At 50.0% G+C, this 27,635-nt stretch overlaps 1 protein-coding gene across 1 annotated transcript in view; it reads left to right on the top strand.

The window, feature by feature from the left end:
- Nucleotides 1–27,635, top strand: part of vav3a (vav 3 guanine nucleotide exchange factor a) — a 232,985-nt gene that overhangs the window by 114,649 nt on the left and 90,701 nt on the right. The window contains exons 8-15 of the mRNA XM_078219234.1: nt 905–1,004; nt 8,421–8,516; nt 9,869–9,937; nt 16,676–16,762; nt 16,853–16,938; nt 20,848–20,980; nt 23,122–23,231; nt 26,852–26,953. Coding sequence (XP_078075360.1) covers nt 905–1,004; nt 8,421–8,516; nt 9,869–9,937; nt 16,676–16,762; nt 16,853–16,938; nt 20,848–20,980; nt 23,122–23,231; nt 26,852–26,953 — 783 coding nt within the window. The remainder of the gene's footprint in view (nt 1–904; nt 1,005–8,420; nt 8,517–9,868; nt 9,938–16,675; nt 16,763–16,852; nt 16,939–20,847; nt 20,981–23,121; nt 23,232–26,851; nt 26,954–27,635) is intronic.

Raw genomic sequence — 27,635 nt, 5'->3', positions numbered from 1 at the left:
TTTCTTTTTTTCTTTATTCTTTTTCTCTTTCTTTTTTCTATTTATTTTTTTCTCTTTTATTTTTTCTCTTTATTTCTTTCTCTTTATTTTTCTCTTTATTTTTTCCCAACCACACACCACACACCCCACACACCCCACAACACACAACTCTCCCCCCTCTCCCTCCCTCTCCCCCTCCCCTCTCCCCCCTCTCCCCCTCTCTTCCCCCTCCCCCCCTCCCTCTCCCCCCTCCCTCTCCCCCTCCCTCTCCCCCCTCCCCCCCCCTCCTCTCCCCCCTCCCCCTCTCCCCCCTCCCTCTCCCCCTCCTCCCCCCTCTCCCCCTCCCTCTCCCCCTCCCTCTCCCCCCCTCTCCCTCTCCCCTCCCCTCCCTCTCCCCCCTCCCTCTCCCCCCTCCCTCTCCCCCCTCCCTCTCCCCCCTCCCTCTCCCCCTCCCTCCCCCCCCCCTCTCCCCCTCCCCTCCCTCCCCCTCCCTCTCCCCCCCTCCCTCTCCCCCCCTCCCTCTCCCCCCCTCCCTCTCCCCCCTCCCTCTCCCCCCCCTCCCTCTCCCCCCCTCCTCTCCCCCCCTCCCTCTCCCCCTCCCCTCTCCCCCCTCCCTCTCCCCCCTCCCTCTCCCCCCCTCCCCTCTCCCCCCCTCCCTCTCCCCCCTCCCTCTCCCCCCCCTCCCTCTCCCCCCCTCCCTCTCCCCCCCCTCCCTCTCCCCCCTCCCTCTCCCCCCCCCCTCCCTCCCCACCCTCCCTCTCCCACCCTCCCTCTCCCCCCCCTCTCCCTCCCCTCCCTCTCCCCCCCTCCCTCTCCCCACCCTCCCTCTCCCACCCTCCCTCCCCACCCTCCCTCCCCCCCCCTCTCTCCCCCCCCCCCCCCCCCTCTCCCCGTGCTCCCACTCACTCTCTCATTCTCTCTGTAGGTTGCTGATTTATGGTGATTACTGCAGTCGAGTGGAGGTTGCAATAAAGTGTTTGGATGAGATCAGTAAATCAAGACAAGATCTGCGGCTAAAGTTGGAGGTAATTAATCTTTCGCTAATATTTATTATGGTGCAGTTAAAGCTGTTTCGGGATAAAATATTGTGTGCTCTGAATGCATCAGCATTCCGTGCTGTTGGATTTCTTCATTAACCCACAGTGTGTTACTGCCTCACTGCCTCATTTCAGAGCCTGGACCATCCGGCCACCCAGACTCCATCCCATTGGAGGCTTCAGCAGATTCCAGTGGCAATTTGGCCTCTTCCTCTTCCTAGGTTACACACTCAGTAAAATTTAACTCATCAGAAAGTCAAGCTTTAGGGTTAGGGTAAATCCTCGCTCTGTTCCCCCGCCACCCCCTGTGCTCACTGACTGCAAGAACTATCAGTCCAACAGCACCTCGAGTTTAAAATTCTCTCACTTCTTTTCAAATTCCTTCAGGATCTCATCTCCCTATCGGTAATCTTCCCCAGCCCAATCACTGAATGGTCACAGCACAGGAACAGGCAGCGAAGCCCATTGGAACCACACTGGCCAACTCGTATCATAGAACATAGAAAAGCGACAGCACAAACAGGCCCTTCGGCCCACAAGTTGCGCCGAACATGTCCCTACCTACTAGGCTTACCTATAACCCTCTATCTTACTAACCTCCAAAAACTTATCCAAAAGTCTCTTAAAAGACCCTATCGAATCCACCTCCACCACCACTACCGGCAGCCGATTCCACGCACCCACCACCCTCTGAGTGAAAAACTTACCCCTAACATCTCCTCTGTACCTACTCCCCAGCACCCTAAACCTGTGACCTCTTGTGGCAACCATTTCAGCCCTGGGTAAAAGCCTCTGAGAATCCACTCTATCAATACCTCTCAAAATCGAAGACACCTCTATCAGGTCACCTCTCATCCTTCGCCTCTCCAAGGAGAAAAGACCTAGCTCTCTCAACCTATCCTCATAAGGCATGCCACCTAATCCAGGCAACATCCTTGTAAATCTCCTCTGCACCCTTTCTATGGCTTCCCCACCCTTTCTGTAATGAGGCGACCAGAACTGGGCACAGTACTCCAGGTGGGGTCTGACCAGGGTCCTATACAGCTGCAGCATTATCTCCCGATTTCTAAACTCAATTCCTCTATTGATGAAGGCCAGTATTCCATACACCTTCTTAACCACAGCCTCTACCTGCGACGCTGCTTTGAGCGTCCTATGAACCCGGACCCCAAGATTCTTCTGATCTTCCACACTGCCAAGCGTCTTACCCTTAATATTATATTCTTCCATCCTATTCGACCTGCCAAAATGAACCACCACACACTTATCTGGGTTGAAGTCCGTCTGCCACTTCTCCGCCCAGTCTTGCACCTTATCTATGTCTTGTTGCAACTTCTGACATCCCTCTACACTATCCACAACCCCCCCAACCTTTGTGTCATCAGCAAACTTGCCAACTCATCCTTCCACTTCCTCATCCAGGTCATTTATAAAAATCGCAAAGAGCAAGGGTCCCAGAACAGATCCCTGGGGCACTCCACTGGTGACCGACCTCCATGCTGAAAAAGACCCATCTACAACCACTCTTTGCCTTCTGTGGGCAAGCCTGTTCTGAATCCACAAGGCAATGTCCCCTTGTATCCCATGCCCCTTCACTTTCTCAATGAGCCTTGCATGGGGCACCTTATCAAACGCCTTGCTGAAATCCATATAAACTACATCTACCGCTCTTCCCTCGTCTATGTGTCGAGTTACATCTTCAAAAAATTCAATTAGGCTCGTAAGGCATGATCTGCCTTGGACAAAGCCGTGCTGGCTATTTCTGATCATACTATTCCTCTCCAGATGTTCATAAATCCTGCCTCTCAGGATCTTCTCCATCAACTTACCAACCACTGAGGTTAGACTCACTGATCTATAATTTCCTGGGCTATCTCTTCTCCCTTTCTTGAATAACGGAACCACATCCGCAATCCTCCAATCCTCCGGAACCTCTCCCCTCTCCATTGACGACGCAAAGATCATCGCCAGAGGCTCAGCAATCCCTTCCCTTGCCTCCCACAGTAACCTGGGGTACATCCCATCCAGTCCCGGCGATTTATCGAACCTGATGCTTTTCAAAAGCTCCAACACATCCTCTTTCCTAATGTCCACATGCTCAATCTTCTCAGTCCACTGCAAGTCTGCACTGCAACTACCAAGATCCTTTTACGCTGTGATTACTGAAGTATTCATTGAGTACCTCTGCTATTTCAACCGGTTCAATACAGACTTTCCCACTGTCGCATTTGATAGGTCCTACTCCTTCACATCTTATCCTCTTGCTCTTAACATACTTGTAGAATGCCTTGGGGTTTTCCTTTATCCTGTCTGCCAAGGCCTTCTCATGACCCATTCTTGCTCTTCTAATTTCCCTCTTTAGTTCCTTCCTACGAGTCATAGATAGAAACCATGGAAAATTACAGCTCAGAAACAGGCCTTTTGGCCCTTCTTGTCTGTGCCGAACCATTTTTTGCCTAGTCCCACTGACCTGCACTTGGACCATATCCCTCCACACCCCTCTCATCCATGAACCCGTCCAAGTTTTTCTTAAATGTTAAAAGCATTTACCACTTTATACGGCAGCTCATTCCACACTCCCACCACTCTCTGCGTGAAGAAGCCCCCCCTAATATTCCCTTTAAACTTTTCTCCTTTCACCCTTAACCCATGCCCTCTGGTTTTTTTCTCCCCTAGCTTCAGCAGAAAAAGCTTGCTTGCATTCACTCTATCTATACCCATCAAAATCTTATACACCTCTATCAAATCTCCCCTCAATCTTCTACGCTCCAGGGAATAAGGTCCCAACCTATTCAATCTCTCTCTGTAACTCAGCTCCTCAAGTCCCGACAACATACTTGTGAACCTTCTCTGCACTTTCAACCTTATTTACATCCTTCCTGTAACTAGGTGACCAAAACTGTACACAATACTCCAAATTCGGCCTCACCAATGCCTTATATAACCTTACCATAACACTCCAACTTTCATACTCGATACTCCGATTTATAAAGGCCAATGTACCAAAGGCACTCTTTATGACCCTATCCACCTGTGACGTCACTTTCAGGGAATTCTGTACCTGTATTCCCAGATCCCTCTGTTCAACTGCACTCTTCAGAGTCCTATCATTTATCCTGACTGTTCTACTTTGGTTTGTCCTTCCAATGTGCAATATCTCAATGTTCCAGGGTTCCAACGTTTCAGGCGGGATAGAGGCAGAGGGATAAAAGGTGGGGGGGTGGCATTGTTGGTCAGGGAAAATGTTACAGCGGTACTCAGGCAGGATAGATTAGGGAGCTTGTCTACAGAGGCCCTATGGGTGGAGCTGAGAAACAGGAAAGGTATGACCACATTAATGGGGTTGTATTATAGACCACCCAATAGTCAGCGAGAATTGGAGGAGCAAATCAGCGGAGAGATAGCTGACAACTGCAAGAAACATAAAGTTGTGATAGTAGGGGATTTTAATTTTCCACATATAGATTGGGACTCGCACACTGTTAAAGGTTTAGACGGGGCAGAGTTTGTAAAATGTGTTCAGGAGAATTTTCTACATCAGTATATAGAGGTGCCAACTAGAGAGGATGGGATATTGGATCTCCTATTGGGAAATGAGTTAGGGCAGGTGATGGATGTGAGTGTGAGGGAACACTTTGGATACAGTGATCATAATGCCATTCGTTTCAACCTGATCATGGATAAGGATAGATCTGGTCCTCGGGTTGAAGTTCTGAACTGGAAAAAGGCCAAATTTGATGAAATGAGAAGGGATCTGGGAAGTGTGGATTGGCACAGGCTGTTCTCTGGTAAGGATGTAAATGGAAAGTGGGAGGCCTTCAAAGGAGAAATTTTGAGAGTGCAGAGTTTGTATGTTCCTGTCAGGATTAAAGGCAAAGTAAATCGGAATAAGGAACCTTGGTTCTCGAGGGATATTGTAACACTGATTAAGAGGAAGAGAGAGTTGTATGAAATGTACAGGCAGCAAGGAACAGATCAGATGCTCGAGGAGTCTAAAAAGTGCAAGAAGCTACTTAAGAGGGAAATCAGGAGGGCTAAAAGAAGACATGAGGTTGCTTTGGCAGACAGAGTGAAGGAAAATCCAAAGAGCTTCTATAGGTATGTTAGGAGCAAAAGGATAGTGAGGGATAAGAACATAAGAACATAAGAAATAGGAGCAGGAGTAGGCCATCTAGCCCCTCGAGCCTGCCCCGCCATTCAATAAGATCATGGCTGATCTGACGTGGATCAGTACCACTTACCCGCCTGATCCCCATAACCCTTAATTCCCTTACCGATCAGGAATCCATCCATCCGCGCTTTAAACATATTCAGCGAGGTCGCCTCCACCACCTCAGTGGGCAGAGAATTCCAGAGATTCACCACCCTCTGGGAGAAGAAGTTCCTCCTCAACTCTGTCTTAAACCGACCCCCCTTTATTTTGAGGCTGTGTCCTCTAGTTTTAACTTCCTTACTAAGTGGAAAGAATCTCTCCGCCTCCACCCTATCCAGCCCCCGCATTATCTTATAAGTCTCCATAAGATCCCCCCTCATCCTTCTAAACTCCAACGAGTACAAACCCAATCTCCTCAGCCTCTCCTCATAATCCAAACCCCTCATCTCCGGTATCAACCTGGTGAACCTTCTCTGCACTCCCTCCAATGCCAATATATCCTTCCTCATATAAGGGGACCAATACTGCACACAGTATTCCAGCTGCGGCCTCACCAATGCCCTGTACAGGTGCATCAAGACATCCCTGCTTTTATATTCTATCCCCCTCGCAATATAGGCCAACATCCCATTTGCCTTCTTGATCACCTGTTGTACCTGCAGACTGGGCTTTTGCGTCTCATGCACAAGGACCCCCAGGTCCCTTTGCACGGTAGCATGTTTTAATTTGTTTCCATTGAGATAGTAATCCCATTTGTTATTATTTCCTCCAAAGTGTATAACCTCGCATTTCTCAACGTTATACTCCATTTGCCATATCCTCGCCCACTCACTCAGCCTGTCCAAATCTCTCTGCAGATCTTCTCCGTCCTCCACACGATTCACTTTTCCACTTATCTTTGTGTCGTCTGCAAACTTCGTTACCCTACACTCCGTCCCCTCCTCCAGATCATCTATATAAATGGTAAACAGTTGCGGCCCGAGTACCGATCCCTGCGGCACGCCACTAGTTACCTTCCTCCAACCGGAAAAACACCCATTTATTCCGACTCTTTGCTTCCTGTCGGATAGCCAGTCCCCAATCCACTTTAACACACTACCCCCAACTCCGTGTGCCCTAATCTTCTTCAGCAGCCTTTTATGGGGCACCTTATCAAACGCCTTTTGGAAATCCAAAAACACCGCATCCACCGGTTCTCCTCCATCAACCGCCCTAGTCACATCTTCATAAAAATCCAACATGTTCGTCAAGCACGACTTTCCCCTCATGAATCCATGCTGCGTCTGATTGATCGAACCATTTCTATCCAGATGCCCTGCTATCTCCTCTTTAATAATGGATTCCAGCATTTTCCCTACTACAGACGTTAAGCTGACCGGCCTATAGTTACCCGCCTTTTGTCTCCTTCCTTTTTTAAACAGCGGCGTATCATTAGCCGTTTTCCAATCAACCGGCACTACCCCAGAATGCAACGAGTTTTGATAAATAATCACTAACGCATCCACTATTACCTCTGACATTTCTTTCAATACCCTGGGATGCATTCCATCCGGACCCGGGGACTTGTCCACCTTCAGTCCCATTAGTCTACCCAGCACTGCCTCTCTGGTAACATTAATCGTATTAAGTATTTCTCCTGCTGCCAACCCTCTATCGTTAATATTTGGCATACTATTTGTGTCCTCCACCGTGAAGACCGACACAAAAAACTTATTTAAAGACTCAGCCATATCCTCATTTCCCACTATTAACTCCCCCCTCTCGTCCTCCAAGGGTCCAACATTCACTCTAGCCACTCTATTCCTTTTTATATATTTATAAAAACTTTTACTATCATTTTTTATATTAATTGCTAGCCTAGCTTCATAGTCTATCCTTCCTTTCTTTATCGCTTTCTTAGTCTCTCTTTGTTGTTTCTTAAATTTTTCCCAATCACTTGTTTCTCCAAGTGATGTGTTTCTCCAATCTGATGTGTTCCTTGCTGCCTGTACATTTCATACAACTCTCTCTTCCTCTTAATCAGTGTTACAATCTCCCTCGAGAACCAAGGTTCCTTATTCCGATTTACTTTGCCTTTAATCCTGACAGGAACATACAAACTCTGCACTCTCAAAATTTCTCCTTTGAAGGCCTCCCACTTTCCATTTACATCCTTACCAGAGAACAGCCTGTGCCAATCCACACTTCCCAGATCCCTTCTCATTTCATCAAATTTGGCCTTTTTCCAGTTCAGAACTTCAACCCGAGGACCAGATCTATCCTTATCCACGATCAGGTTGAAACGAATGGCATTATGATCACTGGATCCAAAGTGTTCCCTCACACTCACATCCATCACCTGCCCTAACTCATTTCCCAATAGGAGATCCAATATCCCATCCTCTCTAGTTGGCACCTCTATATGCTGATGTAGAAAATTCTCCTGAACACATTTTACAAACTCTGCCCCGTCTAAACCTTTAACAGAATGCGAGTCCCAATCTATATGTGGAAAATTAAAATCCCCTACTATCACAACTTTATGTTTCTTGCAGTTGTCAGCTATCTCTCCGCTGATTTGCTCCTCCAATTCTCGCTGACTATTGGGTGGTCTATAATACAACCCCATTAATGTGGTCATACCTTTCTTGTTTCTCAGCTCCACCCATAGGGCCTCTGTAGACAAGCTCCCTAATCTATCCTGCCTGAGTACCGCTGTAACATTTTCCCTGACCAACCTCTTCCTACTATTTAATTCTCTTGTTTTTACAGACAGCGTGTGGATTTTGTGATGAGTTAGCTGACAGTATCTTCTCATCCTCTCTCTTTGTTGCTCTCTTTTCTTTTTCACTTCCTCTCTGAACCTTTTTATTCTCAGTCTGCATCTCAGCTTCATTATCAATTTGACATTTGCCTTTGTCAAGTTGAACTGACTGTCTAACTCTGTAATTATCCTGGGAGATGGGACTTTGGGTTCCCCTCACGGGAACTCTCTGAGATCACTGAGCTCTCCTCGGTCTGACCTTTTGAACATTCTCGATTTTAATTGCCCCCCCTGTTAGTGGCCTGTCTGGACCTGAGGGCAAATTCCCTCCCGAAACCTCTCGACCTCTGTAACCCCCTCTGTGGTTTAGGATTCTCCATAAAACTGACCTCTTGTCACCTGTCCTGATACCTCATTCTGTGACACAGTGTTAAATGTTATCACAGCATGCTGCTTGGGACATTTGACCAAAGGCATGATATAAATCCAAGTTGTTGTTGTTGTTTAGGATTGTGCAAACAGAGCTAACAATGGGAAGTTCACGCTGAGAGACCTCCTCGTTGTTCCAATGCAGCGAGTCCTCAAATATCACCTCCTCCTCCAGGTAACTCTTCGAATTCAGCAGCATCCAGCCAATCGGTTTAAAACCAGTTTGAATCCTTTTCCAGTTATAAAGGACCGGATCGTACAGGCTGTGGGGAGCGCGGTGGCCGGGAGCGCGGTGGCCGGGAGCGCAGCGGCGGGGAGCGCGGCGGCGGGGAGCGCGGCGGCCGGGAGCGCGGCGGCCGGGAGCGCGGCGGCGGGGAGCGCGGCGGCGGGGAGCGCGGCGGCGGGGAGCGCGGCGGCGGGGAGCGCGGCGGCGGGGAGCGCGGCGGCGGGGAGCGCGGCGGCCGGGAGCGCGGCGGCCGGGAGCGCGGCGGCGGGGAGCGCGGCGGCGGGGAGCGCGGCGGCGGGGAACATCAGGTCACGCTACTTCTGTAGATTGCGGGAAAACTGAATGATTGATATTACATTTTGAACCATCTCCATTGGGCCACAGTCAGTCAGTGGAACCTCACTGTCGGGGTTCAACGTGATGCTGTGGGGAATATGTTGACTGCTCAATTTCCCATATTAGAGCAACAACAAATACCGAGGTGGTGGCAGGTGCAATAGCAATGAAAGTCTATCTCGGTTGAAGTAAACAGAATGTTAACAGGTTTGCCCGTCACACAGAGTCACAAACCCATGACATTGTGGCCATTCAGCCCATCGAGTCTATACTGACTCTCCAGTCAGTTCCATTCCTATGACGTTATCCATTGTGATTCTGTAGAAAACATAAGAAACTTCTAACAAGTTTTGGGGAGCGAGGTTATTTTTTGAAATTTCTCTCTGATCCCTCTGATCCTATTTGGTGGTGCAGGCCATTCCTGTCCTGATGCTGTATTGTCCGAATTATGTTCAGGGTTGTGGATTTTAAACAAAAAGAAAAAAGATGTGGTTTGCACACGTAGATTCAATCTAACAACACCAGGTTTATTGAGGAGCTGCTGCCAATACAGAGTAGAAAATAAAACTAAACAAGGGCCTGTGAAACACCCCAGTGGCACCATCATCAAATCATCTGACTGGCTCTTACAGCAATCATCCAACCACTTAAATATATAACAGGTAGATATTGCCAGAACCTCCCTCTTGTACAGGGTGATCTACACTCCTGACAGAAACTAGTCCAACTCGTACTGGGAGAGAGAGGGTATATAAATGTTGAGAGAATGAGATGTTAGCTTGTGTGACAGATTCACTACTTCCTGGAAGAGAATATAAAGGTTCGCCAAGACTGTGTGAGATGTTATCACAGGTGATTGTGAAGTGAATATCTAGCCTGTATCTAACCAGTATTTAACCAGACGCTAATCAGTATTTAACCAGACGCTAATCAGTATCTAACCAGACCTTTCTGTGGTTTCACAGGAGCTAATCAAACAAACTACTGATTGTCATGAGAAGTCAAATTTACGACTGGCGTTGGATGCGATGAAGGTGGGTGTCGACGAAAAGCAAAGTGGACTGGGCTCTCACCCAGTCTCGAAGTGATAAACTTACACTGAAGCATGAAATGTGAATGTGAATGAATAGTGTCCAGCTCTGGGCTCCACACTTTAGGAGGGATGTCAGGCCCTTGGAGAGGGTGCGGAGGAGGTTTACTGGAATGTTCCCAGGAATGAGGGACCTCAGTGAATGTGGAGAGACTGGAGAAGCTGGGATTGTTCTCCTTGGAGCAGAGAAGGTTCAGAGGAGATTTAATAGAGGAGCTCAAAATCAGGAAGAGTTTTGATGGAGTAAATCAGGAGAAAGTGTTTGCAGTGACGGGAGGGTGGGGAACCAGAGGGACACAGATTGAAGAGAATTGGGAAAAGAACCAGCGGGGGAGATGAGGGGAGTTTATTTGACACAGTGAGTTGTTGTGATCTGGAATGTGCTGCCTGAAAGGGCGGTGGAAGCAGATTCAATAATAACTTTCAAAAGGCAATTGGAGGGAGAGTTGCAAAGAAATGATTTGCAACACTCTGGGACAGATCGGAGTTATAGCCACAGACACTCAGCTCCTGACCTCATTACAGCCTTAGTTTAAATGTGGACAAAAGAGCTGAATTCCAGAGGTGAGGTGAGAGTGACAGCCCTGGACATCAAGGCTGCATTCGATCGAGTGTGGCATCAAGGAGCCCCAGAAACTGGAATCAATGGGTATCAGGGGGCAAGCTCTCCACTGGTTGGAGTCATACCTGGTACATAGGAAGGTGGTTGTGGTTGTGGAGGGTCAGTAATCTCAGCTCCAGGACATCTCTGCAGGAGTCCCTCAGGGTGGTGTCCAAGATGCAACAATCTTCAGCTGCTTCATCAATGACCTTCCCTCCGTCATAAGGTCAGAAGTGGGGATGTTCACCACTGACTGTACAATGTTCAGCACCAGAAGATTGGAGGTTAGCGAATGTTGTCCCATTGTTTAAGAAGGGGAACAGAGACTTCCCCGGGAATTATAGACCGGTGAGTCTCACTTCTGTTGTCGGCAAGATGTTGGAAAAAATTATAAGGGATAGGATTTATAGTTATTTGGAGAGTAATGAATTGATAGGTGATAGTCAGCATGGTTTTGTGGCAGGTAGGTCGTGCCTTACTAACCTTATTGAGTTTTTTGAGAAAGTGACCAAGGAGGTGGATGGGGGCAAGGCAGTGGACGTGGTATATATGGATTTTAGTAAGGCGTTTGATAAGGTTCACCATGGTAGGCTTCTGCAGAAAATGCAGATGTATGGGATTGGGGGTGATCTAGGAAATTGGATCAGGAATTGGCTAGCGGATAGGAAACAGAGGGTGGTGGTTGATAGTAAATATTCATCATGGAGTGCGGTTACAAGTGGTGTACCTCAAGGATCTGTTTTGGGGCCACTGCTGTTTGTAATATTTATTAATGATCTGGATGAGGGTATAGTTGGGTGGATTAGCAAATTTGCTGATGACACCAAAGTCGGTGGTGTGGTAGACAGTGAGGAAGGGTGTCGTAGTTTGCAGGAAGACTTAGACAGGTTGCAAAGTTGGGCCGAGAGGTGGCGGATGGAGTTTAATGCGGAGAAGTGTGAGGTAATTCACTTTGGTAGGAATAACAGATGTGTTGAGTATAGGGCTAACGGGAGGACTTTGAATAGTGTGGAGGAGCAGAGGGATCTAGGTGTATGTGTGCATAGATCCCTGAAAGTTGGGAATCAAGTAGATAAGGTTGTTAAGAAGGCATATGGTGTCTTGGCGTTTATTGGTAGGGGGATTGAATTTAGGAGTCGTAGCGTTATGTTGCAACTGTACACAACTCTGGTGCGGCCGCACTTGGAGTACTGTGTGCAGTTCTGGTCCCCACATTACAGGAAGGATGTGGAGGCTTTGGAGAGGGTGCAGAGGAGGTTTACCAGGATGTTGCCTGGTATGGAGGGGAGATCCTATGAGGAGAGGCTGAGGGATTTGGGATTGTTTTCGCTGGAAAGGCGGCGGCTAAGAGGGGATCTTATTGAAACATATAAGATGATTAGAGGTTTAGATAGGGTGGATAGTGATAGCCTTTTTCCTCTGATGGAGAAATCCAGCACGAGGGGGCATGGCTTTAAATTGAGGGGGGGTAGTTATAGAACCGATGTCAGGGGTAGGTTCTTTACAGTAAGAAGTTTAACAACACCAGGTTAAAGTCCAACAGGTTTATTTGGTAGCAAAAGCCACACAAGCTTTCGAGGCTCTGAGCCCCTTCTTCAGGTGAGTGGGAATTCTGTTCACAAACAGAACTTATAAGACACAGACTCAATTTACATGAATAATGGTTGGAATGCGAATACTTACAACTAATAGGTTCTTTACCCAGAGGGTGGTGAGGGATTGGAATGCCCTGCCAGCATCAGTAGTAAATGCGCCTAGTTTGGGGGCGTTTAAGAGATCCGTAGATAGGTTCATGGACGAAAAGAAATTGGTTTAGGTTGGAGGGTCACAGTTTTTTTTTTAACTGGTCGGTGCAACATCGTGGGCCGAAGGGCCTGTTCTGCGCTGTAATGTTCTATGTTCTATGTTCTATTCGTGGCTCCTCAGATACTGAAGCAGCCCATGTTCAAATGCAGCAAGATCTGGACAATATCCAGGCTTGGGCTGACAAGTGGCAAATAACATTCATGCCACACAAATGCCAGGCAATGACTATCACCAATAAGAGACACTCTAACCACTGCCCCTTGACATTCAATGATGTTACCATCACTGAATCCCCCGCTGTTTGAGAAGGTGCCCCATGCAAGGCTCATTGAGAAAGTGAAGGGGCATGGGATACAAGGGGACATTGCCTTGTGGATTCAGAACTGGCTTGCCCACAGAAGGCAAAGGGTGGTTACAGATGCGTCTTTTTCAGCATGGAGGTCGGTCACCAGTGGAGTGCCCCAGGGATCTGTTCTGGGACCCTTGCTCTTTGTGATTTTTATAAATGACCTGGATGAGGAAGTGGAAGGATGGGTTGGCAAGTTTGCTGATGAAGGAAATAAAGGAGAGTATTAAAATAAAAACAGCTGCGTACAGAGTGGCCAAAAATAGTGGAGAAACAAGTGATTGGGAAAAATTTAAGAAACAACAAAGAGAGACTAAGAAAGCGATAAAGAAAGGAAGGATAGACTATGAAGCTAGGCTAGCAATTAATATCAAAAATGATAGTAAAAGTTTTTATAAATATATAAAAAGGAATAGAGTGGCTAGAGTGAATGTTGGACCCTTGGAGGACGAGAGGGGGGAGTTAATAGTGGGAAATGAGGATATGGCTGAGTCTTTAAATAAGTTTTTTGTGTCGGTCTTCACGGTGGAGGACACAAATAGTTTGCCAAATATTAACGATAGAGAGTTGGCAGCAGGAGAAATACTTAATACAATTAATGTTACCAGAGAGGCAGTGCTGGGTAGACTAATGGGACTGAAGGTGGACAAGTCCCCGGGTCCGGATGGAATGCATCCCAGGGTATTGAAAGAAATGTCAGAGGTAATAGTGGATGCGTTAGTGATTATTTATCAAAACTCGTTGCATTCTGGGGTAGTGCCGGTTGATTGGAAAACGGCTAATGTTACGCCGCTGTTTAAAAAAGGAAGGAGACAAAAGGCGGGTAACTATAGGCCGGTCAGCTTAACGTCTGTAGTAGGGAAAATGCTGGAATCCATTATTAAAGAGGAGATAGCAGGGCATCTGGATAGAAATGGTTCGATCAATCAGACGCAGCATGGATTCATGAGGGGAAAGTCGTGCTTGACGAACATGTTGGATTTTTATGAAGATGTGACTAGGGCGGTTGATGGAGGAGAACCGGTGGATGCGGTGTTTTTGGATTTCCAAAAGGCGTTTGATAAGGTGCCCCATAAAAGGCTGCTGAAGAAGATTAGGGCACACGGAGTTGGGGGTAGTGTGTTAAAGTGGATTGGGGACTGGCTATCCGACAGGAAGCAAAGAGTCGGAATAAATGGGTGTTTTTCCGGTTGGAGGAAGGTAACTAGTGGCGTGCCGCAGGGATCGGTACTCGGGCCGCAACTATTTACCATTTATATAGATGATCTGGAGGAGGGGACGGAGTGTAGGGTAACGAAGTTTGCAGACGACTCAAAGATAAGTGGAAAAGTGAATCATGTGGAGGACGGAGAAGATCTGTAGAGAGATTTGGACAGGCTGAGTGAGTGGGCGAGGATATGGCAAAAGGAGTATAACGTTGATAAATGCGAGGTTATACACTTTGGAGGAAATAATAACAAATGGGATTACTATCTCAATGGAAACAAATTAAAACATGCTACCGTGCAAAGGGACCTGGGGGTCCTTGTGCATGAGACGCAAAAGCCCAGTCTGCAGGTACAACAGGTGATCAAGAAGGCAAATGGGATGTTGGCCTATATCGCGAGGGGGATAGAATATAAAAGCAGGGATGTCTTGATGCACCTGTACAGGGCATTGGTGAGGCCGCAGCTGGAATACTGTGTGCAGTATTGGTCCCCTTATATGAGGAAGGATATATTGGCATTGGAGGGAGTGCAGAGAAGGTTCACCAGGTTGATACCGGAGATGAGGGGTTTGGATTATGAGGAGAGGCTGAGGAGATTGGGTTTGTACTCGTTGGAGTTTAGAAGGATGAGGGGGGATCTTATGGAGACTTATAAGATAATGCGGGGGCTGGATAGGGTGGAAGCGGAGAGATTCTTTCCACTTAGTAAGGAAGTTAAAACTAGAGGACACAGCCTCAAAATAAAGGGGGGTCGGTTTAAGACAGAGTTGAGGAGGAACTTCTTCTCCCAGAGGGTGGTGAATCTCTGGAATTCTCTGCCCACTGAGGTGGTGGAGGCGACCTCGCTGAATATGTTTAAAGCGCGGATGGATGGATTCCTGATCGGTAAGGGAATTAAGGGTTATGGGGATCAGGCGGGTAAGTGGTACTGATCCACGTCAGATCAGCCATGATCTTATTGAATGGCGGGGCAGGCTCGAGGGGCTAGATGGCCTACTCCTGCTCCTATTTCTTATGTTATGTTCTTATGACACAAAGGTTGGTGGGGTTGTGGATAGTGTAGAGGGATGTCAGCAGTTGCAACGAGACATAGATAAAATGCAAGACTGGGCGGAGAAGTGGCAGATGGTCTTCAACCCAGATAAGTGTGTGGTGGTTCATTTTGGCAGGTTGAATAGGATGAAAGAATATAATATGAACGGTAAGACGCTTGGCAGTGTGGAAGATCAGAAGGATCTTGGGGTCCGGGTTCATAGGACGCTCAAAGCAGCGTTGCAGGTGGAGGCTGTGGTTTAGAAGGCGCGTGGAATACTGGCCTTCATCAATAGAGGAATTGAGTTTAGAAATCGGGAGATAATGCTGCAGCTGTATAGGACCCTGGTCAGACCCCACCTGGAGTACTGTGCCCAGTTCTGGTCGCCTCATTACAGAAAGGATGTGGAAGCCATAGAAAGGGTGCAGAGGAGATTTACAAGGATGTTGCCTGGATTAGGTGGCATGCCTTATGAGGATAGGTTGAGAGAGCTAGGTCTTTTCTCCTTGGAGAGGCGAAGGATGAGAGGTGACCTGATAGAGGTGTATAAGATGTTGAGGGGTATTGATAGAGTGGATTCTCAGAGGCTTTTACCCAGGGCTGAAATGGTTGCCACAAGAGGTCACAGGTTTAGGGTGCTGGGGAGTAGGTACAGAGGAGATGTTAGGGGTTAGTTTTTCACTCAGAGGGTGGTGGGTGCGTGGAATCGGCTGCCGGTAGTGGTGGTGGAGGTGGATTCGATAGGATCTTTTCAGAGACTTTTGGATAAGTTCATGGAAGTTAGTAAGATAGAGGGTCATAGGTATGCCTAGTAGGTAGGGACATGTTCGGTGCAACTTGTGGGCCGAAGGGCCTGTTTGTGCTGTAGCTTTTCGATGTGCTCTGTTCTATGTCAACATCCTTGGGGTTACCATTGACCAGAAACTCAACTGGACTCACCACATAAACACAGTGGCTACAAGAGCAGGTCAGAGGCTGGGAATACTGCGGCGAGTAACTCACCTCCTGACTCCCCAAAGCCTGTCCACCATCTACAAGGCACAAGTCAGGCGTGTGATGGAATACTCCCCACTTGCCTGGATGGGTGCAGCTCCAACAACACTCGAGAAGCTCTACACCATCCAGGATAAGCAGCCCCGCTTGATTGGCACCCCATCTACAAACATCCACTCCCTCCACCACCGACGCTCAGTAGCAGCAGTGTGTACCATCTACAAGATGCACTGCAGCAATTCACCAAAGACCCTTAGACAGCACCTTTCAAACCCATGACCACTTCCATCAAGAAGGACAAGGGCAGCAGATACATGGGAACATCACCACCTGCAAGTTCTCTCCAAGTCACTCACCATCCTGACTTGGAAATATATCGCCGTTCCTTCACTGTCGCTGGATCAAAATCCTGGGACTTCCTCTCTAACAGCACTGTGGATGTACCTACACCTCAGGAACTGCAGCGATTCAAGAAGGCAGCTCACCACCACTTTCTCAAGGGCAATTAGGAATGGGCAGTAAACACTGGCCAGCCAGCGATGCCCATGTCCCTCTGAACAATTAATAATAAACAGATGGTAACACAATCCCAGAAATGTGTTACAGATTGATCACACACTCTGGTTCTCTCATCTGCATATTTCTCTGCTAATTAATCTGATGAATTTATTGCTTCATTCTGCTTTCTGTTTTTAGGATTTGGCACAATATGTGAATGAAGTGAAACGAGACAATGAGTGCCTGCGAGAGATTAACCAGTTCCAGCACTGTATTGATAACTTGGTGAGTTTGGTTAACTATCTGAGTTGGAACTAAGGTTGGAGTACTCTGCGAGCATTGTGCTCCCGCTAATTGAGGCTATCTGTCTTTCAGAACCAGCCCCTCTCAAAGTACGGGCGTCCCAAAGTGGATGGGGAAGTACGGCTAATGACACTGGACAGACGCACCCGGCAGGATCGGTGAGTACCATTAGCCACTCAACGACTCCATGTTCCACAGCCCGAGTATCAGAGATAAGGAGCTGACGTCAGTAATGCAACCAGGTATCAAAACTCAGAACAAGTGGCAGGAACGAGTGTAAAATACTGACCACAACTCACCTCCCCGACCAGAGCAACTCTCCCCCGACCAGAGCAACTCTCCCCCGACCAGAGCAACTCTCCCCCGACCAGAGCAACTCTCCCCCGACCAGAGCAACTCTCCTCCGACCAGAGCAGCACTCCCCCGACCAGAGCAACTCTCCCCCGACCAGAGCAACTCTCCCCCGACCAGAGCAACTCTCCCCCGACCAGAGCAACTCTCCCCCGACCAGAGCAGCACTCCCCCGACCAGAGCAACTCTCCCCCGACCAGAGCAACTCTCCCCCGACCAGAGCAACTCTCCCCCGACCAGAGCAACTCTCCCCCGACCAGAGCAACTCTCCCCCGACCAGAGCAACTCTCCCCCGACCAGAGCAGCACTCCCCCGACCAGAGCAACTCTCCCCCGACCAGAGCAACTCTCCCCCGACCAGAGCAACTCTCCCCAGACCAGAGCAACTCTCCCCCGACCAGAGCAACTCTCCCCCGACCAGAGCAACTCTCCCCCGACCAGAGCAACTCTCCCCCGACCAGAGCAACTCTCCCCCGACCAGAGCAGCATTCCCCCGACCAGAGCAACTCTCCCCCGACCAGAGCAACTCTCCCCCGACCAGAGCAACTCTCCCCTCTTTCCTCCAAGACATTGCAATGAAGTTGCCAGGGGATTTTCACAGTAACTTCATTGCAGTGTTAATGTAAATCTACTTGTGACTAATAAATAAACTTTAACTTTTTCCCAGCCTCTCACCATTGAGGAAATATTCTGAAGCATTATATTCCATCTGTCAGATTCGAGCCCATTCACTTAGTTCTGGGAAGTGTTGATGATTAAAGGGACCTGGGGGCCTGTGTTCATGAGTCACTGGAATCCAGCACGCAGGGGCAGCAAGCAATTAGAAAGGCAAATGGGATGTTAGTCTTCATCACAAGGGGGTTTGAGTATCGGAGTGCAGGTGTCTTGTTGCAGTTGTATAGTGTCTCGATGAGATTGCACATACAGTACTGTGTACAGTTTTGGTCTCCTTATCGTAGGAAGAATCTACAGCCCTCAAGGGAGTTGAATGGAGGGTCACAAGATTAATGCCTGGGAGGGTGGGCAGGACTATGTGATGAGGAAAGATTGAGGAAACCTGGGCCGGTACTTTCCAGTGGATCGAAGAATGAGAGGTCACCTCATTGAAACTGTCGATAAGAAGTTTCCCCTTGGCTGAGGGAGGGGGGAGGGTCTGGAGCCAGGGGGCACAGTCTCAGAATAAGGAGCAGGTTGTTTTGGACTGGGATCTGGAGGAATTTTGTCATTCTCTGAGGGTGGTGGATCTCTGGAATTCTGTCCCCCAAAGACTGAGGAGATTCAGTCATTGAGTGCGTTCAAGACAGAAACTGCGAGATTTCTAAATACTAACATCCAGGGATACAGAGAGAGAAATTGGTCAGCTGTGTTCTGTTTGAATGGTGGAACAAAGAACAAAGAACAATACAGCACAGGAACAGGCCCTTCGGCCCTCCAAGCCCGCGCCGCTCCCCGGCCCAGGATTGAATCCTGAATCCAGGATCCCCGCCCAATTTTCCAGCCTATCTACATACCAATATCCTATCCACCGAGCTGTCCCTCACAGCTACGATGCTTTGTTCATTACAACCTATTAACTCACCCCCACCCCCCTATTCCAGACCATGTGATCTCCAGGGAGAGGCGAAAACCCAGAGTGAAAAACCCCAGGGCCAATATGGGGAAAAAAAAAATCTGGGAAATTCCTCTCCGACCCCCTGAGGCGATCGAAACGAGTCCAGGAGATCACAATGGCCCTGATCGGAAAATGCTTCCCAACCCTAATCATTTCCACTTCCATGAACACCATATGAATTCCCTGCCCCCGAGACAGGTTCCCAACTATCCGCAGTCTCGCTCTGTACTGGCACCAGCAAGATGATCATAGAATGAAGCCTTGAAACGAGAAACAAGGAACAATTAGCCCGCGCCGCTCCCTGGTCCAAACTAGACCACTCTTTTGTATCCCTCCATTCCCACTCCGGTCATATAGCTGTCTAGATAAGTCTTAAACGTTCCCAGTGTGTCCGCCTCCACCACCTTGCCCGGCAACACATTCCAGGCCCCCACGACCCTCTGTGTGAAATATGTCCTTCTGATATCTGTGTTAAACCTCCCCCCCTTCAAAGAACAAAGAACAAAGAACAGTACAGCACAGGAAACAGGCCTTCGGCCCTCCAAGCCTGTGCCGCTCCTTGGTCCAACTAGACCAATCGTTTGTATCCCTCCATTCCCAGGCTGCTCATGTGACTATCCAGGTAAGTCTTAAACGATGTCAGCGTGTCTGCCTCCACCACCCTACTTGGCAGCGCATTCCAGGCCCCCACCACCCTCTGTGTAAAAAACGTCCCTCTGATGTCTGAGTTATACTTCGCCCCTCTCAGCTTGAGCCCGTGACCCCTCGTGATCGTCACCTCCGACCTGGGAAAAAGCTTCCCACTGTTCACCCTATCTATACCCTTCATAATCTTGTATACCTCTATTAGATCTCCCCTCATTCTCCGTCTTTCCAGGGAGAACAACCCCAGTTTACCCAATCTCTCCTCATAGCTAAGACCCTCCATACCAGGCAACATCCTGGTAAACCTTCTCTGCACTCTCTCCAAAGTCTCCACGTCCTTCTGGTAGTGCGGCGACCAGAACTGGACGCAGTACTCCAAATGCGGCCTAACCAGCGTTCTATACAGCTGCATCATCAGACTCCAGCTTTTATACTCTATACCCCGTCCTATAAAGGCAAGCATACCATATGCCTGAGTTATACTTCAGGAGAAGGCTTGATGGGCTGAATGGCCTACTCCTGCTCCTATGTGTCTATGGTATGCATGTATGTATAAGCATGGATGTATATGTAACATTGTGTACAAGTGCATGGGTGGATATGTGAGACTCGTGTGTGTGTTTCTGTGTTGGATCTAAAATTCTCTTGCATCATGCTGATCTGTATCTTGATGCCATTATCTGCCTTTCACTCAGTATCGCTCAATATCCTTTTCCAACAAAACTACCCATCTCAGTCTTCAAAACTCCAATTCACTGAGAGCCATCAACAGCTTCTTGGGTCGGGGAGAGATTTCCACTCCACTCCACTCCCTTCTCCTCCTCCTCTCTCTCCCTCCCCCCCTCAGATGAAATATCTGTCTGACCAATCAAAGGTTTCAATCATTTTTAACACTTCAGTTAGATCACCTCTGAATCTTTTAAAGTTTATTTATTAGTCACAAGAAAGGCTTACATTAACACTGCAATGAAGTTACTGTGAAATTCCCAGTCACCACACTCCGGCGCCTGTTCGGGTCAATGCACCCTAACCAGCACGTCTTTCAGAATGTGGGAGGAAACCGGAGCACCCGGAGGAAACCCATGCAGACATGGGGAGAATGTGCAAACTCCACACAGACAGTGACCCAAGCCGGGATTCGAACCCGGGTCCCCGACGCTGTGATGCAGCAGTGCTAACCCACTGTGCTGTCCCTATCCTGGGAGGTACAGGATTAGTCTGTCTTCTATTCTCTCCAAGGCCAGGATCTCCCTCCTGAGTAACAGGGCCCAGAACTCGTCCCGGTTTCTCCGGATCGAACCTGCCTCTGGCTGCAGCCAAGGTGAAAGGGACACTGTCACTCTCTGCTTTCTCGAGGCTGCTTAGAATCCTAAAAGCACCAATCTCCTCCCCCTGTGATCTTCATGGCATGAGAACAGTGTGAGACAGCTGGAGCCCATGTCTTCTCTCCCTCCAAACAGGCACATTTTCCTCTTCGACATGGCGGTGATTGTGTGTAAGAGACGGGGAGATAACTACGAAATGAAGGAAATTATCGACTTGAACATTTACAAGATAACAAACAACCCAACAACAGACAAGGAAAACAAGAAGGTGAGGAAATACTCTCCAACCACTGCCACAAACTGTCCTTTCATCACCGTCTCCATCCCTTTCCCTGAGGAATATCTGAGGCTGCAGCAGGATTCACAGAACCCTGGCTTCCCACTTGCCCCCGGGATGAGCTGCTGACTGCATTTCCTCCAAGATATTGTGACAGCTGTTTTAGCTGTTTGTAATTTTCCCAAACTCTGTTGCTGCCTCACTGATCCTGTTGCTGAAATCTGTCCTGCGCGTTTGCTAACTTCTTCGCAAATATTCCGACGAACGCCTGGCCACCTGCCAGTATTGTACCTTCCATAACAAAACAAACAGCCAGGAGCAGGAGGAGGCCATGTGTCCCCTTCAACCTGCTGGGTAGGCACTTGGCTGAACATCACAAAACAACGCGAGTACTTCTGACAGTGCGGCACTCCCTCAGTACTGACCCTCTGACAGTGCCGCACTCCCTCAGTACTGACCCTCTGACAGTGCGGCACTCCCTCAGTACTGACCCTCTGACAGTGCGGCACTCCCTCAGTACTGACCCTCTGACAGTGCCGCACTCCCTCAGTACTGATCCTCTGACAGTGCGGCACTCCCTCAGTACTGACCCTCTGACAGTGCCGCACTCCCTCAGTACTGACCCTCTGACAGTGCGGCACTCCCTCAGTACTGACCCTCTGACAGTGCGGCACTCCCTCAGTACTGACCCTCTGACAGTGCAGCAGTCCCTCAATACTGACCCTCTGACAGTGCGGCACTCCCTCAGTACTGACCCTCTGACAGTGCAGCACTCCCTCAGTACTGACCCTCTGACAGTGCGGCACTCCCTCAGTCCTGACCCTCTGACAGTGCGGCACTCCCTCAGTACTGACCCTCTGACAGTGCAGCAGTCCCTCAGTACTGACCCTCTGACAGTGAGGCACTCCCTCAGTACTGACCCTCTGACAGTGCAGCACTCCCTCAGCACTGACTCTCTGACAGTGCAGCAGTCCCTCAATACTGACCCTCTGACAGTGCGGCACTCCCTCAGTACTGACCCTCTGACAGTGCGGCACTCCCTCAGTACTGACCCTCTGACAGTGCGGCACTCCCTCAGTACTGACCCTCTGACAGTGCGGCACTCCCTCAGTACTGACCCTCTGACAGTGTGGCACTACCTCAGTACTGACCCTCTGACAGTGCGGCACTCCCTCAGCACTGACCCTCTGACAGTGCGGCACTCCCTCAGTACTGACCCTCTGACAGTGCGGCACTCCCTCAGTACTGACCCTCTGACAGTGCGGCACTCCTGCAGTACTGACCCTCTGACAGTGCGGCACTCCCTCAGCACTGACCCTCTGACAGTGCAGCACTCCCTCAGCACTGACCCTCTGACAGTGCAGCACTCCCTCAGCACTGACCCTCTGACAGTGCAGCACTCCCTCAGCACTGACCCTCTGACAGTGCAGCACTCCCTCAGCACTGACCCTCTGACAGTGCAGCACTCCCTCAGCACTGACCCTCTGACACTGCAGCACTCCCTCAGTCCTGACCCTCTGACAGTGTGGCACTCCCTCAGTACTGACCCTCTGACAGTGCGGCACTCCCTCAGTCCTGATCCTCTGACAGTGTGGCACTCCCTCAGTCCTGACCCTCTGACAGTGTGGCACTCCCTCAGTCCTGATCCTCTGACAGTGTGGCACTCCCTCAGTCCTGACCCTCTGACAGTGTGGCACTCCCTCAGTACTGACCCTCTGACAGTGTGGCACTCCCTCAGTCCTGACCCTCTGACAGTGTGGCACTCCCTCAGTCCTGACCCTCTGACAGTGCCGCACTCCCTCAGTACTGACCCTCTGACAGTGCGGCACTCCCTCAGTACTGACCCTCTGACAGTGCAGCACTCCCTCAGTCCTGACCCTCTGACAGTGTGGCACTCCCTCAGTCCTGACCCTCTGACAGTGCGGCACTCCCTCAGTACTGACCCTCTGACAGTGCGGCCCTGGGAGTTTCTGATTGGATTTTGGAGTGGGATATATTGTGTCATGTTCTGATAGGAGGTTGGGGTGAGAGCCATGAGGCACTGAGATTCATTCTGAATCCTTGAAGCCAACATGAATGTGACGTGTCTTTCCCCGCTCTGTCTGATATCATTTCTTTCCTTTATGTTTCAGTGGTCACATGGGTTCTACCTCACACACGTGCACGGCCAAAATGGATTTGAGTTCTTCTGTAAGACAAAGGAGTTGAAAAAGAAATGGCTGGAACAGTTTGGAATGGCGTTGTGAGTATTGGGAGCCTATTGAAGTGAGCTGGAGTCTCAGCGCCACATCTTTGTAAATTACCGGCCGGTCTGGAACCTCCTTGTCCTCTTATTGGTCCCCAGCGCTGTGGCAATCACTCCTGGGACCCCATTTTTGAATTCCTTCAGTCAGGTTTCGCTGTGAGACCAGTCTGTTCTCACTCCGTTTTAAAGTGATGGAAGGGGTCATCGACAGCGCTATCGAGCAGCACCTGGTCACCAGTAACCTGCTCAGTGACACCCAGTTTGGGTTTTGCCAGGGTCACTCAGCTCCTGACCTCATCACAGCCTTGGTTCAAACATGGACAAAAGAACTGAATTCCAGAGGTGGGGTGAGAGTGACAGCCCTGGACATCAAGGCTGCATTCGACCGAGTGTGGCATCAAGGAATCTATCCATGCTATCCGCGATACACTCTGCCTTGCAGATCTTCCATTGTGCCCCAGACGCTGCCCCCAGACGCTGCCCCCAGCCGCTGCCCCCCAGCCGCTGCCCCCCAGCCGCTGCCCGCCAGACGCTGCCCCCCAGACGCTGCCCGCCAGCCGCTGCCCGCCAGCCGCTGCCCGCCAGCCGCTGCCCCCCAGCCGCTGCCCCCCAGCCGCTGCCCGCCAGCCGCTGCCCCCCAGCCGCTGCCCCCCAGCCGCTGCCCCCCAGCCGCTGCCCCCCAGCCGCTGCCCGCCAGCCGCTGCCCGCCAGCCGCTGCCCCCCAGACGCTGCCCGCCAGCCGCTGCCCGCCAGCCGCTGCCCGCCAGCCGCTGCCCCCCAGCCGCTGCCCCCCAGCCGCTGCCCCCCAGCCGCTGCCCCCCAGCCGCTGCCCCCCAGCCGCTGCCCCCCAGCCGCTGCCCCCCAGCCGCTGCCCCCCAGCCGCTGCCCCCCAGCCGCTGCCCCCCAGCCGCTGCCCCCCAGCCGCTGCCCGCCAGCCGCTGCCCGCCAGCCGCTGCCCGCCAGCCGCTGCCCGCCAGCCGCTGCCCCCCAGCCGCTGCCCCCCAGCCGCTGCCCGCCAGCCGCTGCCCGCCAGCCGCTGCCCGCCAGCCGCTGCCCGCCAGCCGCTGCCCCCCAGCCGCTGCCCCCCAGCCGCTGCCCCCCAGACGCTGCCCCCCAGCCGCTGCCCCCCAGCCGCTGCCCCCCAGCCGCTGCCCGTGGATAGTGAGAGCCTTTTTCCTCGGATGGTGTTGGCTAGCACGAGGGGACATGGCTTTAAATTGAGGGGTGAGAGATATAGGACAGATGTCAGAGGTAGGTTCTTTACTCAGAGAGTAGTAAGGGTGTGGAATGCCCTGCCTGCAACAGTGGTGGACTCGTCAACATGAAGGGCATTTAACTGGTTATTGGATAAACATATGGATGATATTGGAATAGTGTAGATTAGATGGGCTTTAGATTGGTACCACTGGTCGGCGCAACATCGAGGGCCGAAGGGCCTGTACTGCGCTGTAATGTTCTATGTTCTAAGTTCCCATCCAATTTCCTTTTGGAATCATCAATCCCCATCCGCCATCCTGATGGGCAGTGAGTTCTGACTCATTCCCATTCTCTACGGAAAAAACTTACACCCCCACATTCTCCCTGAATTTCGACCCGAAACCTGAAATTCTCCAGTGCCCAAACCATTAGCCAATGAGAAGAGATTTTCTTTGTTTACCTTGTTTAATTCTGTTACAATCTTGTTCCCGTTTGTCATCTCCCCACAATATCCTGTATTCCCTGGAGAACAAGCCGGGTGTCTCCAACCCGAACCGTATCTCAGCATTGTGAGAAAAACATACTGACCCAATTCTGAAAAAGCAGCAAGTGCCCCTGTGTGAATATGAAAACTGTGCACTGAATATTCAACAATCACGAGGACCTGAAAAAAAGGACCCTTAAGTCATTGATATTTGATTTTAAATATCTTCCAAAAGGTTTAATTTAAAGGGGTATGTCGTGACCTGGAGAGCTCAAAACTATGATGTGCTCCTCCTACTATATGTGGGAAACCGGGAACATTGCCAGTGCCCGGGGCCAACATGGGTGCAGGAAGTGTCTCCAGCTGCAGCTCCTGGAAGCTCGAGTTTCAGAGCTGGAGCAGCGGCTGGAGACATTGTGGAGCATCCGAGAGTATCATGAATAGTCCATACAGAGAGGTGGTCACACCGCAGGCTCAGACTCCGCAGGCAGGAAGGGAATGGGTGATCACCAGACAGAGCAAGAGAGATAGGCAGGTAGTGCAGGAATCTTTTGTGACCATTCCCCTGCAGAACAGATATACCGCTTTGGATATTGTTGAGGAGAATGACCTCTCGTGGGAAAGTCGCAGCAGACAAACTCGTTGCACCACAGTTGGTTCTGTTGCAGAGGGGAGGGGTAAAAAGTGTGCCACTGCAATAGTTATAGGGGATTCAATTGTAAGGGGAATAGACAGGCGTTTCTGTGGCTGCAAACGAGACTCCAGGATGGTATGTTGCCTCCCTGGTGCGAGGGACAAGGATGTCTCGGAGCGGCTGCAGGACATTCTGAAGGGGGAGGGCGAACAGCCAGTGGTCGTGGTTCACATAGGTACAAACAACATAGGTTAAAAAAGGGATGAGGTCCTAAAAGCAGAATACAGGGAGCTAGGAAGCAAGCTGAAAAGTTGGACCTCAAAGGTAGTGATTTCAGGATTACTGCCTGTGCCACGTGCCAGTCAGAGCAGAAACAGCAGGATACAGAGGATGAATACATGGCTGAAAAGATGGTGTGAGGGGGAGGGTTTCAGATTCCTGCGGCATTGGGACCGGGGGAGGTGGGATCCGTACAAACTAGACGGGTTGCACCCCCTGATGTGCTTGGAGTGGGTACTTGCAAGACTGGTTGGGGAGGGTTTAAACTAATATGGCAGGGAGTCCAGAACTAGGGGTCATAGTTTGAGGATAAGGGGGAAACCTTTTAGAACTGGGATGAGGAGAAATTTCTTCACCCAGAGGGTGGTGAATGTGTGGAATTCACTACCACAGAAAGTGTTTGAGGCCAAAACGTCTGATTTCAAGAAGAAATTCGATATAGCTCTTGGGGCTAAAGGGATCGAGGGATATGGGGATAGGGGGACCAGGATATTGAATTTGATGATTCGCCATCACCAAAATGAGTGGCGGAGCAGGCTCGAAGGGCCGAATGGCCTCCTCCTGCTTCTAGATTCTATTTTTCAATGAATATGTTGAGGAACCAGCTCGAGAGCAGGCCATTCTCGACTGGGATTGTATAATAAGGAAAGAATAATTGGCAATCTAGTTGTGTGAGATCCCTTAGCGATGAACGACCATAACATGATAGAATTCTTCACCAAGATGGAGAGTGATGCAGTTGATTCTGAGACGAGGGTCCTGGAGCTTAAAGGAAACTACAATGGAATGAGGCACGAGATGGGAATGTTATTTAAAGGGGATGACGGTGGATAGCCAATGGCAAACATTCAAATAATGCGTGTGTGAATTGCAGCAATGGTTCATTCCATTTTCACACTGCTATTTGTGGGATCTTGCTGTGCACTGACTGAGTGCAGTGTGGCTTGCTGGCACGCTGATTTCTGAAGTTCCCCACTCTATTAAACTTGCGTTTCTCTCTCTCTCTCTCTCTCGCTCTGACAGATCCAACATCCGACCTGAGAACGCCAACAGCAACAACCATGCTTTCGCCATGTGCAGCTTTGATCGCATCACCTACTGCCTGGCATGCAGGATGTTACTGAGGTGAGCTGCCAAGGGCTGGGGACACATTCATGCCCGAAGCTGCCATTTATATTGGCGTCTTCCTGTCTGCAATTTCACCCGGTTAATTTCAAACTAGACGCAGGTAAAGGGCCGGTTAGAATGAAACATTAACCCCGTCCCTGTCACCAGGAACACCGCAGCAGATTCACAAATAGACACACAGGGTAGAGCAGCAGCAAGTCGGCCAGGGAGCAGTGGGATTTTGGGATGAAGGTGCAGGAGGATTTTGGGATGAAGAGGCAGAGGGATTTTGGGATGAAGGGGCAGAGGGATTTTGGGATGAAGGGGCAGAGGGATTTTGGGATGAAGGGGCAGAGGGATTTTGGGATGAAGGGGCAGAGGGATTTTGGGATGAAGGGGCAGGAGGAGTTTGAGATGAAGGGGCAGAGGGATTTTGAGATGAAGGGGCAGGAGGATTTTGAGATGAAGGGGCAGAGGGATTTTGGGATGAAGGGGCAGGAGGATTTTGAGATGAAGGGGCAGAGGGATTTTGGGATGAAGGGGCAGGAGGATTTTGAGATGAAGAGGCAGAGGGATTTTGGGATGAAGGGGCAGAGGGATTTTGGGATGAAGGGGCAGAGGGATTTTGGGATGAAGGGGCAGAGGGATTTTGGGATGAAGGGGCAGAGGGATTTTGGGATGAAGGGGCAGAGGGACTTTG

Source organism: Mustelus asterias, chromosome 8, assembly GCF_964213995.1.
Source record: "Mustelus asterias chromosome 8, sMusAst1.hap1.1, whole genome shotgun sequence".
NCBI classification, from domain to species: Eukaryota; Metazoa; Chordata; class Chondrichthyes; order Carcharhiniformes; family Triakidae; genus Mustelus; species Mustelus asterias.
This window is presented reverse-complemented; position numbering and strand designations above follow the sequence as displayed.